General features: G+C 44.1%; 3 protein-coding genes across 3 annotated transcripts; 2 read left to right on the forward strand and 1 right to left on the reverse strand.

Annotated features, from left to right (window-relative positions):
* Positions 1–3763: 3763 nt before the first annotated feature.
* Positions 3764–4821, reverse strand: BT62DRAFT_923627 (uncharacterized protein; the record flags this gene model as incomplete). Its single annotated transcript, XM_043184535.1, has 2 exons — positions 3764–4215; positions 4599–4821. The coding sequence occupies 2 exons, from the start codon at positions 4819–4821 to the stop codon at positions 3764–3766; spliced, it is 675 nt and encodes a 224-aa protein (XP_043034562.1).
* A 664-nt stretch (positions 4822–5485) lies between these two features.
* BT62DRAFT_923628 (uncharacterized protein) lies at positions 5486–6346 on the forward strand (the record flags this gene model as incomplete). The annotated part of the gene is made up of 6 exons (XM_043184536.1): positions 5486–5552; positions 5578–5611; positions 5663–5678; positions 5805–5848; positions 5887–5962; positions 6044–6346. The coding sequence occupies 6 exons, from the start codon at positions 5486–5488 to the stop codon at positions 6344–6346; spliced, it is 540 nt and encodes a 179-aa protein (XP_043034563.1).
* Positions 6347–15695: 9349 nt separating this feature from the next.
* Positions 15696–16655, forward strand: BT62DRAFT_923629 (uncharacterized protein; the record flags this gene model as incomplete). Its single annotated transcript, XM_043184537.1, has 1 exon — positions 15696–16655. One exon carries the CDS (start codon positions 15696–15698, stop codon positions 16653–16655), a length of 960 nt encoding a protein of 319 aa, XP_043034564.1.
* Positions 16656–18722: the final 2067 nt, after the last annotated feature.

Below are 18722 nucleotides of genomic sequence, written 5' to 3' on the forward strand. Positions count from 1 at the left end.
GGAGAGACTTGTTGAAGATGTCATGGATCTTCCACATGGGTGGAAGACCGAGTTGGTATGCTGACTCCCTGACCTTCTCTTTTACAGTGAAGGGCCCAACTCATTTGACATCAAGTTTCTTCTTTGGGCAGGGGAGGGAGAGGTTTGTGGCATCAAGCCACACCTTGTCACTGGCAGCATATTGTTCTGTCACACTCTTTTTCTTGTCGTAAGCATGTTTCATTGCTTTCGATGCTTTAGATAAGACCTTTTCAGCCATCTTGTAAATATTGTCCATGTCTAATAAAAAGTTGGCCATTGCCAGCTGAAGGTTTCAACTTGTACACACTGGGCACACCTTGGCATTTCAGCCAGTGAGGATCTTGAAGGGTGCATACCCCATTGAGGAGTGCACCCTGTTGTTGTGCTGAAAGGCGGCCAGCACCAACCATTCAGACCAATCGTCTTGATGCCAATTGATGGAAAGGTGGAGGTATTTTTCAACTTCTTGATTGACCCACTTGGTTTGTCCATTGGTCTGCAGGTGATAGGCCATAGATGGGTTTCCTTTGATGTCCAGCATCTTGTATAATTCTTTTATGAAGCCTGACACGAACTGTGGGCCTCAGTCTGAGATGATCTTTTTTGGCATTATGCTATGTTTGGCAAAGACTTCATCATGAAGGATGCAGGCCCATCCTTTGGCAGTCAAGTCCTTGCTCATGGCTATCAGAATGATTGCTTTTGAAAAGTGATCCATGATGATGAGAATTGAATTATATCCTCTTGACTCAGGTAGATCTGTGATCATATCAACTGATATGACTTCCCATGGTCATGTGGGGACTTTGTTTGAGTGTAGAGGCACACAGTGCCTCCAGGTGTCTGTTTTGTTTCATTGACAATCTTGGCAGCCCCAGACATAGGCTTCGACTTCCTTCTTCATCTTCAGCCACCAGAACTCCTGAAGGATGAGCTCCTTTGTTTTCTCCACTCCTGGGTGTCCAGCCGTAACATGATCATGCAACATCGAAATGATGCACCCTCAGAGCATGCAGTCCTTTGAAATGTAGACTCTGCTGTTGTATATGAGCAGGCCGTCTTTCTTTGAAATCCCTTGCTTGTGATGGAGTGAGTCCTGGATACCCCTGTCCTATAGGCATGTCTCTTTCAGTGTGTTTTGAATGTCCTGATGAACTTCTTCTTCCATCAGCAACATCATTGCCTGGAAGAACTCCGGCTTGAGCAGGATGACATCTTTGTTGTCATCTGTGCCCATGCCATGGTTGGCTCATCAGCTGAGCAGGTCAGCCTTCTTGTTGGCTATCCTGGGTTTGTGATGCAGAGTAAATTGATACTCTGTGAGTTCTGTCACCCACCATGCTTGTCTGCAGTTGAGTTTCTGTGGCTTTTTGAAGTACTAGAGGTTTTAGTGATCTATCCAGATTTTGAAGTTGAGCTTGACACCCATGAGGTAGTGCTGCCATTTTTTCAATATGAGCATAATAGCGAGGAGTTCTTTGTCATAGATTTCATAATTTTGCTCTGTTGTGGAGAGTGCTTTTGACAAAAATGCAACTAGGCACCACTTGTCATCCTGTTTTTGAGACAGAACAGTGCCAATTGCCCTCTCACTAGAATCCACTTCCATGTGGAATTGATTGTCATTGTTTGATATAGCGAGAACAGCACCATCCTGAATGTTTTCTTTGATGGCATTAAATGCTGTTGACTGAGCCAGTCTCCAGCTCCACAGTTCCTTTCTCATGAGTGTGGTCATTAGTCACATGATTTTGCTATAGTCACAAATAAAGTGGCAATAGAAGTTGGTGAACTCCAGGAATGATTGGAGTTTGGATTTTTTCAATGGCACTAGCCATTCCATAATGCTGGTGACTTTGATTGGGTCCATTCGGACCACCCTCTCACTGATGATTACTCCAAGGTACTTGGTTTTGAGTACCTCAAACTCACACTTTTCCAGTTTAAGGAAAAGGTTTTGCTCCTATAATATTTGCAAGACCTCTTGAATGATTTTGCAGTGCTCTGCCAAGTCTTTGGTGAAGATGAGAATGTCGTCAAGGTAAATGGTTACCTTGCCATGAGTGATGAGGTCTTTGAAGATGTCATTCATCATCCACTGGAATGTTGCTGGGGAGTTAGTCAGTCCAAAGAACATGATTAGTGGTTCAAACAGGCTGTGGTTTGTTTAGAACATGGCCTTCCACTCATCTCCTTCTTTGATCCGGATGTTGTTGTATCCTCAACAGACATCCAGCTTGGTGAAGTACTTTACCCCCTGAAGCTTGTCCATCAGGTCAGCGATTAATGGGAGGGGATAACAGTTTTTGACTGTCATCTCATTGAGTTTCTGGTAGTCTTGTACTGGACAGAGTTTTCCATCCTTCTTTTTGATGAAAAAGAAGGGTGATGCCATTGGTGATTTAGAGGGTTGGATCTGGCCAGAGGCCAGATTTTTGTCAAGGAATTTGTCAAGCTCCTCTTGCTCAGCCAGGCTAAGCTGATAGACTTTGCAGTCTAAATTAGCTTTCATGTTTGGGACCAGTTTGATAGCATGGTCCCATGGCTTCCTTGGGGAAAGTTCATTGAAGTTCTCTTTGGTGAAAACATCTCAGAATCCCTGGTACTGCTCCAGGACAAGGTCATTGAAGTCCTTGTCCCCCTTTGCCAGATTAGCCTTGGTGGCTAATTCATTGGCCTTGCTACTCATTGCATGAATGTGGATCATTTCTTCTATGTCCACAAAAAGCATTCTATCCCCCTCCTCCAGGTCTGTCCCCCATGGCTCTTTCAGATCATCATCCAGCAGATGGAATGGCATCTTTTGGCAGGGGCACTGGACTAGTGCTATGGTCTCTTCCTGCCAATTGATTGTTACAATTTTTCCATTTTTCTTTTTATTTTCTTTCCTTTTTCCGGAATGACCTCTATCTTCACTTAGTCAGGGCACCTGGGCCAGCGCTTAGGGCCATGGGAAGCTTAGTCAGCAACCCAATCGGTTCCCACTAGCACACGCTGCTGTGCACTGTGAAGGGAGAGACAATACTCCTTTTGTCAACAAATTGCAGTGTAGCAGTAACAGCACAACAGCTTTTGTGGAGCACCTGGCAACAGCAGAGGTAACAGCTTCACGACAGACAATAACTTTTATGAACATTTATTTATAGCACGATACGAAACAGTATTTAAGTAGACAGCTTTCACTGTGGTAGCTCAGCATTAAGCTAAAGTTTATTCTTCACCATCTTATCTCGAGCTACTTGCAAACATCTTGACAACACAACACTGGTCACACATAAAGTGAACTCTGACAGTCTAACCTGAAGTGCGAGGTTCTGTCAGTTTATCATGTGTCACTAGTCACATGGAATTTGGGCTTAACATTGATGATGGGGTTGTGGCATTTAAGCTAGTTGTACTCCAGGAACATTTCAGCCATGCCAAGATCAGTGACAGCAAGCTCGATTCATTCTTTATGCTCGCTGATCTTGAGTCAGACCTTGACATAGTTGGTTATGTCTTCGTTTTTGTTCCATGTTCTATCCATGTTGTATATGCGAGATGGAACTGCTGCCTTCCAAGTGTTCAGGCTGTGCTGGTCCACGAAGCGCTTGTTGATGGTGCTAGTGGTACAGTCCAAGTCTAGGAGGGCTGAGACTGTGAACGTCTCATGAGTGTTGAGTGTCTCGAGCTGACACTTGACATTCATCATTTGACCAAGTCATCTGCAGATTTGATAGAGTGCATGTTTGAGCTCATGCAACTATTCCAACTGTAAGTCAAGACAGTTGGAGGATTTGGAGGGCTGGGCAAAGAGTAGGGTAGTCTCTTTGTCCACTTCGATTTGGCAACATGGATGAGTCCACACCTTGAGTTTCACTATTTTCTCCTCAAGGGTGAGTGCTTCATGAATGGACTGTAGGATCCACTCAGCTGTCCAGGGTTTGATCCACCTGGATTTGTTAACCATTGGGTTTCCTGGCTGCACAAGTGCTTTGCAGACTTCAGACAGGAGAGCCAGGTGCTCTTCTCTAGGCTTGGCCGGTAGGACTACCGGTTTGGCTTTGGGAGGCTCTGCATGGCTCTGGAGGAAGGAGGTGTTGTCTTCCTCATTGGGAACCTCTTCAACAGTTACCTTGGGGCATCTCTCACCCTGTTCGGCCCTCTTGAGGGGTACTTGAGTTTTTGGCTCTTCAGTCATGGTCTTGGTGGGAGCTAACAATGCATATTTATTAGTAAAGGTAGAGACAATATCCTTTGTAGCTACTTGTCCACTGAGTCCAGACTTACCCTTCCATGAAGAAGCTGAGCCGGCTACTTCTCCACAGGATCTTTTACCTCCTCAACCTTGAAGGTAGCTGCCATAGGTTTCTTTTCCTTAGCAGGCTTTGATTCTTCCCCATCCACTTCTATGATCGACTTGAGCAGGTGCTGGATATTGGTGGTGCTCCACTTTGGCTTGGATCACTTGGGGCAGTCCTTGTGGAGATGGCCCTTCTCTCTGCATCTGAAGCACTTCCCCTCCTTCTTCAACTTGTCGATGTCCATGGGTTTCCCCTGGCCACTGAATGTGATACTGGTGGTGGTCTTCTTGTCACCAGTGGTATTGCTGCTCAAACTTGTTGAGCCAGTGGGTTTGGATCCTGAGGATCTGAAAGAGGAACCAGCTGTGTTTGCCTTCTTGGTGGCTGGTCGATTGAATGGCCCAGCACCATGGGCAACTTCTTGAGCCTGGTGCTGGCATTCAGCATCTATGATCAGAACATGCTCTTTCCATTCTTTGTAATTAGCCAGCATGAATTTGCTGACTGCACTGATCATGTTGATGTGCTGGCAGATGATGCTGGACTTTAGTGTGTGAACAAGGTTTCCCTTGTTGCTCTTGTTGGTGGTTTCACCAGTAAGCTTCACCTCTTTTTCAAGTTTGACAAAGTACTCAGTGATGGTTCGAGTATCTTGTTTGACCTCATACATCTTGACTAGATGTACCTCCTCAATGGCTGGATCAGAGAATTTGATTCAGAGTTCCTCCACAAATTTTGTCCATGTGGGGAACTGATAATGGCTGGTGGATGCTGACCAGTATTCCTGTGATTTAAGGACCCATCAGTCCAGCACCTTTTCCTCAAATAAGGACATCACAAAGGCTATTTTATGCGAGTCCAGGAATAAGATGGCCATGTATACTTGGAAGTACAGGCTGCACTGGACCAGGAAGCAGACCAGGTCCCTGTAGTGCCCCTTGAAGGGGGCAGGTTCCCTCATGAATTTGACCCTCATTTGGGTCCAGAGGGCTTCATCCCCCATCTATCCAGTCAGCCATTGAGACAGTGTCGATGATCACCATTTGTTTGGTCTCTGAGGTAGGGACCAAAGACTTCTTCGTCCAGCAGCAGTTGCTGCTGAACTCCCACTTGGGCTGCTTGATAAAGGTGGTGATGGTGGTAAAGCTACCAGATCCATGATGAGTGGCTTGGCATTTCCAATGTCCACCGGTGGTGCTGGCAGGACAATGTTGGCCTATGGATCGGCCAATGGATTGGTGGCTGCCAGTAACTGGAAGCCATTCTGCTATAGATGGTTCGGCATCTCAGGCTAAGGTGCCTCTATGGTATGTATGGGATCATACTGTTTGTATTGGTATAGTTCTGGCATTAAATAGGGGCAATAGGGATAAAGTGAGTTGAAATTAAATATTGTGGTTGCCTGCACACTGTAAGAGAAAATATCCTCCTGTTCTTGACTTCATAGGGTTGTTGCTCAGCGGTGACCCAGTTCTCCCTTGTGCCAACTGATTGAATCAGTCAGCATTGCCACTGCCTCCTCCCATATCCTCTGATACTCTTCGGTGAGCCAGGCAGTGTGCTCACTCAATGTCCTGATTAGCACAGAGTTGGCACTGTTCATGGAGGTTGTGGATGTAGTAGACCTCCAAGGGGTGCAAGGGAAAGGAGATGTCCAGGTGGGCATCTTCCTCTTGCTGTGTTGAGAAAACCTTGATATCTCAGAAGATGGTTGAGAGACTGGGTGTCAGGGCACATAGATGCCCAGAGATCATTGGACCAGGGTCTTGACTGGTCTGGAGGCAGAGTGGGAACTCCTTGGGGCTGGGGGTGCAGGCTGGGGCTGGCTGGCCCCAGAGGTCATCAGCAAGGAGAGCCTCATGGTGAGAGTGGGCCTCCAGCCAATGTACGATCCTTCTCTCCCTACTCCATGCACAGCGCACCTCCAGCTGCTGACAGATCCTTTTAAGAACGTCATCAAAGGTGAGGGGGGCAGCAGGATTTGTGCTACCACCATGGTGGGATGGAGAATAGGGTGGTGGAGGAGTGTTGTCCTCCAGTAGTCATCGTGGACCTGGTCTATGGGAGAGGGGTGTGGCTCACCAGGAGCCATGTGTCAAGCAGTCAGAGACTGTGGGGGTGACCCTTGGGGTAGGGTTGGAGTATTCAAGCATAGGTGCTTGGATGGAAATGGGAGTGCAGGCCACTTCTGGTTGTAGGAGAGAGGCTCCCCACTTATCATACTCAGACTCGAAGTCTGAGGAGATAATAATCAGGCTGTCAGCCTGTCCACCATGTGATCCATATCACCATGGATCTCCTGGGAGGCCAGAAGGCTCTGCTCTTTTCAGAGCTTGTCATTTGTCATTGAACGAGGACGAGTCATTGCTGAGGTCATTGGTGATCTCAATCTCGGGCATTTGAGCACTCTTAAGCCCTCAGAGGATGACTTCTCCTTCAGCACCAATATCTTGTTCTTCAATTGACGCATTTGAGAGAGGAAGTTGGACTTCCTCGATATCTGTGATGTGGGCTGTTTCAACCTGCTCAAGTATGTCAAATGCATATCACATCGACTGGAATTCATACCAGCATAGGATGGTGTATGATTGGGGCTGGCAAAGTTGGAGGTTTTGGAGATGGGGACCAAACCAACTGGCTGTCTGCTGGCAGCACCAGTGGATGATCTCCCATTGGTAGATGTAAGAGATATAGAGCATGAACAGTAAAACCACCACAGAAAAGAGAAGTATAGCGAGTATTAGCAGGGGAATGTTCATGCGGTACTCCTGACTGTCATCAGGAGAAGGGCAGGTTCAGCTTTGGACTAATTGTTAGTGACCAACTACTACAAACAAACCAAAACTCAAGGCTGTGCTTTGCATTTGAGCAATCAGCACAAGAGAAGGTCTGGAGAGAGCAGGAAGCATCTCAATCAAGTTGGACGATGCTGAGAGTTCAGTCAGAAGAGTATTGGGAGAATAAACTTTAGTCTGAAGCTGAGGCTTAAGGCCACAGCTGAGCTACTTTATATACAAAAGAGTGTATGCTAATAATAAGTAAAGACGATGCAGCATGAGGCCAGTAGTCATACCAGAGGCATCTGGTATATGAGTGTCGCAGTAATGACAGTGTAGTATCGCCCTGTAATAGTTCTGTAATGACATAAATATGTGAGTATATTAGCATGTTATACTGCAGAATGGAGTTGCAGCACAACAAAGGCATGAGAGTGGTGCATTGATAATGTAAGGAATGACATGGGTGAAGAATGTGAAGGTGTGAAATGGTCACATTCATAACATCACCATCCTCTTAAAGCTCTCTTCAGGTATTGCTTTCAGTCGGAAAAGGATGACTTGCTACTGGACAGTCTATCATATATGTTCGATGATGACAGACCATGCCAGTGATAGTTACTGAAGGCCTCAATGGAGTAATACAAAGACATTCAGCTCTTCTAGGATTCAGTGACACCTCTCCCAAAGTCCTACCCTTCTATATGACTGATGATGAGTGTGGACAATTGGATGGTTGGAGCTGGTCACACCCAGTAAAGCTATAGATATAACTAAATTTTTTCCTTCAGCTCCATGTGCAATGAAAATGGATTCATATCCATATCCTTTTAATGCCTTTTTGGAATGAGTTCCATCAGTAGGTATGAGTCTGTTCTTCCAAGGTGTTCACCAAGGAAATCCCCATTATTCTGGAGAGAAATCATGGGTGTTAGTTGATACAAGAAGAGGAGTGAGTGCCATCATCATGATGGAAGAAAAGAAAGAATGGTGACACTCGATGTGCCCACCCAATATCTGAGTCATCACATTCCAAGTCACAACCTCTTTCCTTCCTTACCCCTCAATGTCCATGCAGCCCTCCATATAATAGCATTCCTCTTTTTGTCATTGCACCTCTCTTTCCAGAACCTTTATCTCTCCAGACATCGAAGAAGGGAAATAGTGGGGACAGGCACAGAAAATGGTTCTGTTTTCCCCTCTTCCTTGTATTACTGCTTTGCTGACTATCAACAGCAGCATGCTTGTTCCCTTTCCTCATTCCTTGGTCTGTCTGTAATGGCACCTAACATATGGACTGCAAAACACAAAATTCAGGGTTGGCTAACCTATTGGTTTGGGATGGCGAGCATGCATTGTCCTTGCTGCTTTACTATCCATTTAATATTGACACTAGCACCCAAGATTTTAAGCTATTCAATCTGTCAGAGCTGCACAATGTTCCAGCATGGATGACGAAATCTCTGCATGAACTGACCTAGTCAGTGCCACTCCCACTAGAAATTCAGATTCTCTGTCAGCATATGGTGTGTCTGCAAAGTGGATATATGCACTTGGAAGGATGGACTGAGATGTATATATATGCTCTTTGTATGCTTTTTCTAAGGGTGAGGGTGCTGCAGCATCCTCAGTGAATCCCTGTCATCAATAACAAGGCCAGTTCTTTACATGACTGCATTGTTCAATAACAGAAAAACCTATCCATGACAGATGTATCATTGACTTCCAGTGCACTGATGTGAATAAAGTTCCATTATTTGGTTCTCAGCCATCATGTGGAGAAACCCATTCTCAATTGCTTTGAGCATAATATCACCATCCTTTCAAGTGAATGCTTTCCTGAGGATATCTTCACCATGGGACTCCAGTACACACTGCCTCATGCTGGCATCAGTGCTATCAATTCTTCCTCGAGGTCAATAACATACCTGTTCTCTTCCTAGGGATCAGGTCTTCATACACCTTAGGTATGTATCGAATGAGACATGGCAGATAATCATTCGAGGAACAGATTCTTTAACTTGCATGACCTGTGTTGGGCTCAGAGGTTGTACGGGAGCATTGCCATGAGAAGAGGTTCTCTGTCTATACCACCCATAGCTCTATCATGCCCAAGCTCCTTCCTTCATTGTTCACTTGTGCTACAAATGCAGCTCTGCCATTACGATGAAATCTAGATGTCACGATGCAGGAAGGCTACTAGATGTCCATGTCAATTATTGATGATGTGAAGCAGATGGTTGAAGGGCTTCGATCCTATGTATTCACCTATATAAATCATGTACCTTTCACATTCTACTTACTTTTATTATCCTTATGAAAGAGAGAGAAATTTTCATCAGTTGCTTGAAATCAGAGATAGTTGCATCAAGGAATGGTTGGTAGTGCATCCATGAGCATATGTGTATGGGTTCGACTCTCACCTAGATATGGATCCAGAGAATATCATTGTGCTCAAATTTTGGTTTGTTTTCACAAGCATGCAGGGAGGATCACAAAGTTGTTCCATTGCTCTCTTTGGTACTAGAAAGATGAGTACAAGACAAGGGACAAAAATTTAATGTCTAAAATCAAAGTGAATTTCCATTTGCAAACCAGCCTCAATCATGTTGCTCAGAAACATATCATTGCATATACTAGCCAAATACGAATAATCCAGCTCACCTTGGAAGTTGTCTATAGAACAGTTTTAAGCAATCCATTTGCAGTATATACATGAAAATTCACCTTGATGGCTGTTGAATATAGGCGTCTCTGTTATAGAGTTGAATTTGAGCTGAAAAGACAAACAATGGTGGCCTGAATTTCAGGTCACTGGACTGGTCAATCCTTTCTGGCATGGCATTGTTCATGTCCTTTCTACAAGGATGCATCATGCAAAGAAAACCAGGATTTTCTGCAGAATACTCTTCAAATACTTATTGGAAGAATGAAACAAATTGACCTTGATCCTTTGCAGTGGATATGTGAAACGAGTGCCACAAGATTAGATGCTAGGTCTGTCATGGAGCTTCATTTGACCAACTGGTAGGTGGGTGTGAATGCAAGAGAAAGAGAAGACTATGAAGACCAACTCTTCATGAAAGTGGGGAAGAAGGATGGTCCTATTTGTATATGTGTGGTGAACCAATCGAGGAGAGAATATGATTGTGGAGAAATTTTGTTGTACATGCACCAGGTAGTAATTCATACCAACCTAACAGATAACACTAGATAACACTCAGCCTGGGCAATTAATCTTGAATGAAGAAGGATACAACTTGGTTGTGGTTTGCCAGATGTCTGAGAAGAAAATAAAGGCTCATCTTCAGAGCTGGTCATTTCAAATTAGTATAATGACCATACCAGCTTGCCAGCTTCCAATGAACTCACCCCACAGCATACAGGACTGGGAGGCATCAGTATCAGAGGTCTGAAATTGGACCTATACCCTAGTGAGTATGATCATATATACCAAGGAGTCATCACTGATTGCCACATTGCAGATTGAGGCCTTGGGATTCAAGAATGTTGTAGCTTTGAGGGATAGGGCTATGGTGACTCCTCTGAGTGAGAGAGATGTGATGCTGTTTGTCTGCAAGGGAGAGATTCTGGTGAGTGCAGTGTACTGGTACAGAAACTGGGGAGCTCATTGGTAGTAGAACAATCATATGAAGGTCACCAAGCAAGTTATGGTCTGGAGGAATAATATTGATGTCATACTGAGTGCACTGTTCAGCTCTTTTGAGCACTTGAGTTCTTACAGCTTTGTGTACTTTCTTCTTGTTTTTGAAGCAGCAAATATTTATTATAGGTATCTACAGAGGATTTCTTAGTATTAGTAGAGACAGTGTCTGGGTTTGAATATGCTATGTTAGTATCATCTGCTTGTTTCAAGAAAATGTTTGGAGTTTACTTGTGTATGCATCAAGAGACTACTTGTCAAAATCCTTCTGAAATGCAGCCTCTTCTTCTTTCTTCCTTTTCTCTGCTATGGCTTGATCCAGTTCTTCCTGCACTTTTTGGTTAGCCATTTCTTCCTTATACATCTGGCTCAGCTGCTTCCACTCATCATCTGAAAACTTCATTTCATGAATATTGCATGAAGCAGGAGGCTGGCTTCCACTCAATGTGGCATTTGGGATGGGTCATTGAGGCTGAGGTTTTCATGGCTTCAGTCAAATATGAGCCATATGCCCTTTCTTGCCACAGTTGAAACACTTTCCTTCTTTGCAGAGTGCATCAATGTCCATTGGCTGCCTCTGGCCACTGTACATAGTGCCAGTTTCCATCTTCTTGTCACTCATAGTCAATCCTTTCAGAGTTGATCTGGCAGTGACAGCCTTTCCTCCCTGCATGGTGGCCTTGGTTTCCTCATATTCTATAGTGTTGATATGATAGTTGTAGTCCATCTGTAACATCCTTCTTTTCCACTTAGTATAGGTGGAGGAGAAATCATTATCACCATGAGCAATCATGTTGCAGAGATTGAGTCATATCATATTTTTGATCTGCTCAAGCATAGCAGTTTCATCATTCATCTTTCCTGCCTGGTATGCCAGTTCTTCAAACTCTTAGAAAAACCCTTTGGTGCTGGTGAAGTTGGCCTGTCTCAGAGCCCTCCATTTGACAACCTGTAGCTTCATTTCTGCATCCTCCTTAAATCATCTTTCTACAGCTTGTTTGAATTGTGGGTATGAAGGAAACTACTATTGTCCAGTGTCTGTATCATAGAGATGAGGTTCTTGGAGGCCCCACTATTTGTCTGCAGCTCCTTCAAAGCAGATAGTGCAGAATATTACTTGATGCAGGCTAAACCCACTGGAACTCATGGAGAAGTATATGCTGTGGGTTTCAAAGTATGTTGGTAGCAGTACTATGGGTTCTTCTCATTCTTTCCCCTTGCTGCTTGGTTCTGCCAGTAGTGCTGAGGATGAGGCATCTTCTGGCCTGACTCCTGCAAACAACCAGCTTGAGAATGCCAGAATAGTGCTTCAGAATGAGTTTCAGCTGACTCAGCTGCTTACACTGCTTGATGCCAAAGGTGGCTGGTGTGGAGGGCAGTGTGAGAAAGGAAAAGGGAACTCCCAGTACTCTGTTGCATTCTGTACTATCTCCTCTACTCTGGTCTCCACCCATACTCTACCTACTAATCCTTTAGTGCATTCCAGCAGAGTGAAGTATCAGAGTCCTTTGTCTGACCCTAGCCATCTGGTGTCTGCCATTTGCTTCTCTTTGAGCTATTGGTAGTGCCCAGGGAGATTCTGCCACCACATGTTCCTGCCAGTTGAGAATATATTTGTATCCCCTTCCTGGCTCATATGGGTCCACTGTTTCTGACTTGGCAGACTGGGACTTGCTCCTTCTAAGGCTGTATGCATCAACCCTGAGAATACACTAGTCACTGATGTTCTGCTCCTGGATCAAGGGGCTACTGGACATGCTGGTGACAGGATTGTTGGTTCAGTCCACCCTCTGAGAGTAATAGCTGCTATCCTCTCATACTGACTCTCTCTGTTTAGAGATGGCCATTCAGATGATGAGAGAAATGGATCCTGAGATGGTGGTTCATATGCTTTCTGATCCAGGAAACCAGATGATGTACTCAGTGCTGCTGCTGTCATAAAGGGGTTCTGATGCTGATTGCCAGGTGAATATGTCCTCTCTACCTGAGAGTTGTTACAATTTTTCCTCATTTTTATCTTTTATTTGAGGATTGACTCCTATTTTCGCTTAGTCAGAGTGCTTAGACTAGTGCTTAGGACCATAGGATGGGCTTAGTCAGCACAACAATGCCCAGTTGGTCATTGTCCTTTGACATGATGGTAACTGCTCAACAGCAGACAATACCCTTTTGTAGGTAGCTTAACAACACTGGACAAAACACTCTATAATGTCAGGATGCACAATTAGATAGTTATATCTTTAGATGGATGATGACTAGTATATAAGTAGCATAGCTCTCACTGTAGTATCCTCAGCTTCAAGCTAAAGTTTATTCTTCACCATCTTATCTTGAGCCAGTTGTAAAGGCTTTGAGACACATAGATAAATAGACACATACAGTGGACTCTGATGTGACTGTCTGAATGTGAAGCAGCATCAGTTTATCATGTGTTTAAGTCACATGTCATTTGGGCTTAACAATTAGCTTGAAGCTTCTAGCTTCTCTTTCTCAAGCTCAGTTGTGCTGAGAAACCAAATGCTCTCTGCAATCAACCTATCAGACTCAAACTTCACCCATGAGTTCTTCAAACTCCTTGCTTCTATCATCAGAACACTATTAGGATTATTGGTGATCATACAGCTGTGCCATGGATGCCAATCAATCACTGCTTGAGCAATCCACCACTATCAAGAATTTCAGCATATCTGTTGAATTCTATGAAATATCACTCCTGACCTCCCCTTCTATGACATCCCTCCCTCTGCCTGACAGTCCTTTCAGCCCATGGAAGGAACTATACCAGAAACTGACTCTGGAGACATGAATTTGCAGCATCCTCAGGAAGAAGAACATTGATATCTGCTAAAGAGGATCTTTGCATGTGCAATGTGAAAATAGATACAGTAGAGTGTTATCCACTAACCACACTCACACTAACACACACACAAAACTCTTAGTTCATGGGGGGATTATAATATGATAAAAGTAGCAATCAACAAATATAATTGTCCTCTTCAATGAGATCACAGTGCATGAACAGTAATAGTGTGCTTACAACAGTCCAAGGTCTCTCTAAGCCTCAAAGCTTTTCATTTTATCAGAACAAGAGGTGGCAACTGGTGTTGCCAGGCCTCAAGGCAAAGGGTACTGCAGCTCAATACAATACATTGAAACACTCTCACAAAACTCTCTAAAAAGTCCTAAGCACAGCTCAGATCAACTCAAAATCCTTAACACATACAATACACAGCTCAAAGCTTCACACTCTAAGCAAAAACCAATTACAAACACATCCACAAGTGCCAAAGAGCACAGATCTCTGTTTACAAGCTTCCAAACCAATCATAGATCCACAGGATTCAAACCTATGTGATCCAGAGACACAAAACACAATAAAATCCCATCTGACAGACCAAAGGGTTTGAACCTCTGCCACCTGTAGCATCATGCATCACAAATACCTCAAAAACTCAAGATGATGCCCTTCAGACACTGTTCTCTTATTCTCAGGTTAGAGCTCAATCCAAAACCTCTTATCGAATCAGGCTCAAGTCCTTTGTGAGCTTTGATGCCTTGCTTAGTTCTCACAGCTCTCTCTTAAGATGTTCAATAATATGTTTATTCTCTCATCTGAAGTTACAAACACAAACCCAGAGCTAGAGTGCAAGGCTTTCTGTGCCCAATACACTGCAACTGTGGAGGTTGGAAACTTGATCTCTACTTATACAATACTATATTTAAATACTCTACTATGATACTTACTAATACAATCCTACTATGGTATCTTCAAAGTGTGAGACTCTGTGCTGGATCCCATGGGTATTATTTGTGTGTATATTGCAGTTGCTGTGCTTATTCTCTTCTGGGCCAGGACTGTGCAATGTTTCCTCACTAGCTGACCTCAGCTAGCTGGTCTAGCCCAGTCTGCTCACTTTCTTCTTGCCTTGGTGACACATCTCTGGCAGCAGTAAACTGTTCTGGACCCCTGGAGTTATCTCCCATGTCTGGAGTCAGCCACAATAGTTATGTTCTCTTCTCCAATGTCTCAACATTCTCTCCAGCTTATAAATTGCACTGCTTCTAGTCTGACATGCATTAATTAACCTACTCAATATAGTATGTGTCATACTATGGTACAATGCAGAGTCCCTCACTATGTTAAGCATGCTAAGGTATGGTAAGTATGCATGCAAGTCTCTGAGCAGTACACATGCTATTCATCTCTGAGGGTAGTATTCCTCTATCTATTCCTTTGTTGCCATCATGTCATTTCTCTGTTCAGCATCCAGTTAATCAGATATCTTTCCTTGGGTCTCAGTTCTCTGTTCTAAAGCATGTTCCATCAGTGCATCATTGATCAATGTGATCAGAATTGCTGATCATATTTTGATCATATCCTTTTTATTTTTAGCATGCTCTCTTATAATGGTATTAGCACATTTAGGGCCAAGTGCTGAGACCTCACATGCAGTCTAACCCCTCTGGTATTAGTCTGCTACTAGGCCATGCACTCTACTCCTTGTTACTTCAGTTTAGCCTTATGATGGCTAGGTTTCTGTGTGCTCTTACTCTATTCTCAGTTACATGCTTACTGGACTGAAATGCAGTCCATGTATTCTCAATTTTTGCAATTTTACATGCCTGAATATGGAGAGGGCATGTCACCACTCCAATCCCTGACAGCTGTCATCTAAAATAATGACAACCCTTGGGCTACAGGGTTTCAAAGACCAAGACCTGATATGCCCATCCTGCAGGTTGAGCACACAGATGTCACCAGCTGCATCCCTATGATGAGGGGCACCCCTTTAACTGCACCCTCTGAGTCTGGCATTGAACACCATGCCAGAGACTCTCTTGATGCCCCTGGGGTGGCTTGAGAGAATGAAAGTCCCCTTTCAAATGACAGTCACAGATCCTTATATGCAACACCAATGAGGAGTGGAGAGAGCTTCCCTGCAGAGCTCTATGTCAGTAGCCAGAGTACAAACAGCAAAGGAGGAAGGACAGGAGTCATCAGAACAGATGACCCCTATTTTGACTACAACAGCAGTGAGAAAAGATATTAGCAGGCTGCAGCAGCAGCCACAGACTGACTGGAGCAGTGCTAGAGATGCCACAAGGCTCACTGAGCAGGAAGCATACCAGGCTCATCAAGCTCAGTACAACCAACTGACCCTATCAACTCAGTCCTCCTCCCAGAGAATGAAGTACAATGTGCTGACTCCCTTGCCAAGTACATCCAGAAGCAAGCATGAATTGAGCATGAGACTGCTAGGGAGGATGCCCTCTTTGGGTGGTATCTCTGAGCCCAAGACAGAGCAGACTGGAGGAGGGGCTCAGAGAGCCTTGAGACCTCCACCATTGATTGTACTCTTGTCAATTTCCCTACCTCATTCTGGGAGTCCAGTACTCCTATCTTATCTGAGCCCAACCCATGGGCAGTACCCTCTGAAGGTGTTATCCATGTGGATGACATCCACTAAAGGGCATCACTCAATTTCAACAATGACCACCTGCTATCTTATGGGACTGACAATATCCCAGACTGGGACAGAGACCTACCAAGTCACAGAGGAGACCTTGAGGGCAATAAAGAGAATATTGACTCCACTGGAAATCTCAAGCAGATCTTGGACAGATGCATCATGTCTCTCTTTCTCCAACCCCAATTCTATAGAAACTCCTGCCAATATCACCAAGCAGTTGCAGTGGAAGCAGCAAGGCACAATGCTGAGGGGCAGCAGCAGTGAAGGTGAGACTCTTCTCCTCACCCTGGATCTAGTGATGCTGGACCCAGCATCCAGCAGCAGCAGTCAGGTTGACCCAGACATCTATGAGCTGTGTGACAGTTCTCTCCTTGAGGGGGACAAGAGCAAGATGGATGATGAGAAAGAGTCTGAGGGCAAGGACCCTCTCTCTGACTGAGGAAGTATATTTTTAACATGACCAATAGAGGAGGAATTAGCTAGGAGGGTGCAGAAGGAGTGCCAGAGTGAGTTCCTACAGCTGTACCAGGAAGGGGCAGCTACATTATGGATGGATGACATCTGGTTGGTGTTGCCTATGAGACTAAGGTACACTGCCACCAACAAAGTCAAGTATGCAGATATTTTGTAATATGTGGCCATCAAGTGGGCCATTTTCATTTATAATAAAAATCATTTAGAAAATCCTCTAGCACTATTACCAGCATACAAGTCTAGATTCAACATTGAACCTATGCCATGGATGCCAAGCATGGCACCTAGCTGAGCCATCTATACAGCACCATCAATTCAAACCACATTTTTCTGGTATATATTCACCACTTCAGCCATCTGTAGCATGGCTTCTTGGCTCACACAGAGCCAACCCAAGCTGAGAAACTCTTATCAGAATCTGTGGGCCCAGCCCATGTGCTGATTCTTTGCTGGTCAGCCACCACCAGATGAAGCTGAGGGAAGTGGCAAGGCTCTAAAAGTGCCCCCATCTGAGGAGGATGACTCTGAAGTGCTAGAGCTCGGATTCACTATTCAAAATAGGCACATCATGCACAAGAAAGTCCCATCACCAATGATAGCTCTCTACATTCCTTTCCAGAACCTCTGATATCTTGGAATGTCCCATCATTTGATGGGATTCCAAATCTGATGACAGCACTTGCAGCTGATGCCACTATCTTTAACTGCAAACCAGTCCTTATATGTGAGCCCTGATCATTCAGAGGAGCATCTGAAGATATCAACCAATTTCTTACTGACTGCAACCAATACTTCCAGGTCTTCATCTTATACTTTCTTCTTGACATGTATAAGATGATGTTTGCCTCTATCCACATAGAGGATAAGGCAAAAACATAATAGGTGCTTCTAGCCCCCATGTTCTGGTTGACCACACAACAGCATCACTGGATGTCCTTGTAGCTGGTATTCAAACAAATAATTATTGACAAGTTTATGGACCTTGCTGTCCAGAAGGTACACAGACAGAAAATGAAGGAGTTCAAGATGGGAGACAAACCAGCTACCAAGTACTTTGATGAGCTGGAATGACTCAGCAAGCTTGTCAGAGTCCAGAACAATGTCACAGATACTGGCTGGATGGTCAAGTACATGAAGATGGGAGTGCCACCCTCCTATCTAAAGATAATCTCTAACTTCAGTCAGAATATCCTGAAAGGGTATGATGCATAGAAGGAACACATCACTACCATGTACAAGGAGCAGCAGAGGCAGAAAGCTGAACAGATTACTCTGTCCATTGGAGGACAGAAGCATCAAGGACAGGGCATGAAGACCTCCTCTAGCTTGAACATGTCTGCCAAACTCAGTGGCTCCACTCCAACTTCCTCTTACAGTGAGAAAAAAACTAGTATGGGCACAATATTTACTGAAACAGATAAGCCAATAGATGTGGATCAACTCAAAAAGGAGAGGAAGTGCTTTAATTATGGCTAAAAGAGCCACATGGCATGAGACTGCCCACAGAAGAAGAGTAAATGTACTTGAAAAGACATCCAGGCACAAATCCACAAATTACAGAAGGAGGAAGAAGATCTTAGACCAGAAACAAAGATCAAGGAGGTAAAAGACAGGGCTGAGCAGTAAGCAATTCTGCTGACTTGGCTGAAATAACAAGTGGTATGTCACAAGCAGATGCTGGACAGACTGACTATATCTCTGTAGTACCACATACAGTTGACTATCTCACAATGCATGATGTCGAAATGCATAATTCTGACTTTGCATATAGATTGAGCTGGAACGCAGTTGGGGAGCAGGGAAATGGGCTAGAAATGCATATTGCATAATGCATATGGTTCTAGTTAGGAATATGCATTGTCAGATTGAAAATTATAGTAAGCTGATATGACATTATACATATATTAGAACAATAAAGAACATAATTTGTTTGTATAGACTATGACAAACATAAAAAAAATTATTGTAAAGTGATGCAGCCTATATCTCTATAAACATGCCTCCTGAACCAACACAAAAACCATGTGCTAAA

The sequence above is a fragment of the Guyanagaster necrorhizus genome (assembly GCF_019112545.1).
Source record: "Guyanagaster necrorhizus MCA 3950 unplaced genomic scaffold BT62scaffold_42, whole genome shotgun sequence".
In the NCBI taxonomy this organism is placed as follows: domain Eukaryota; kingdom Fungi; phylum Basidiomycota; class Agaricomycetes; order Agaricales; family Physalacriaceae; genus Guyanagaster; species Guyanagaster necrorhizus.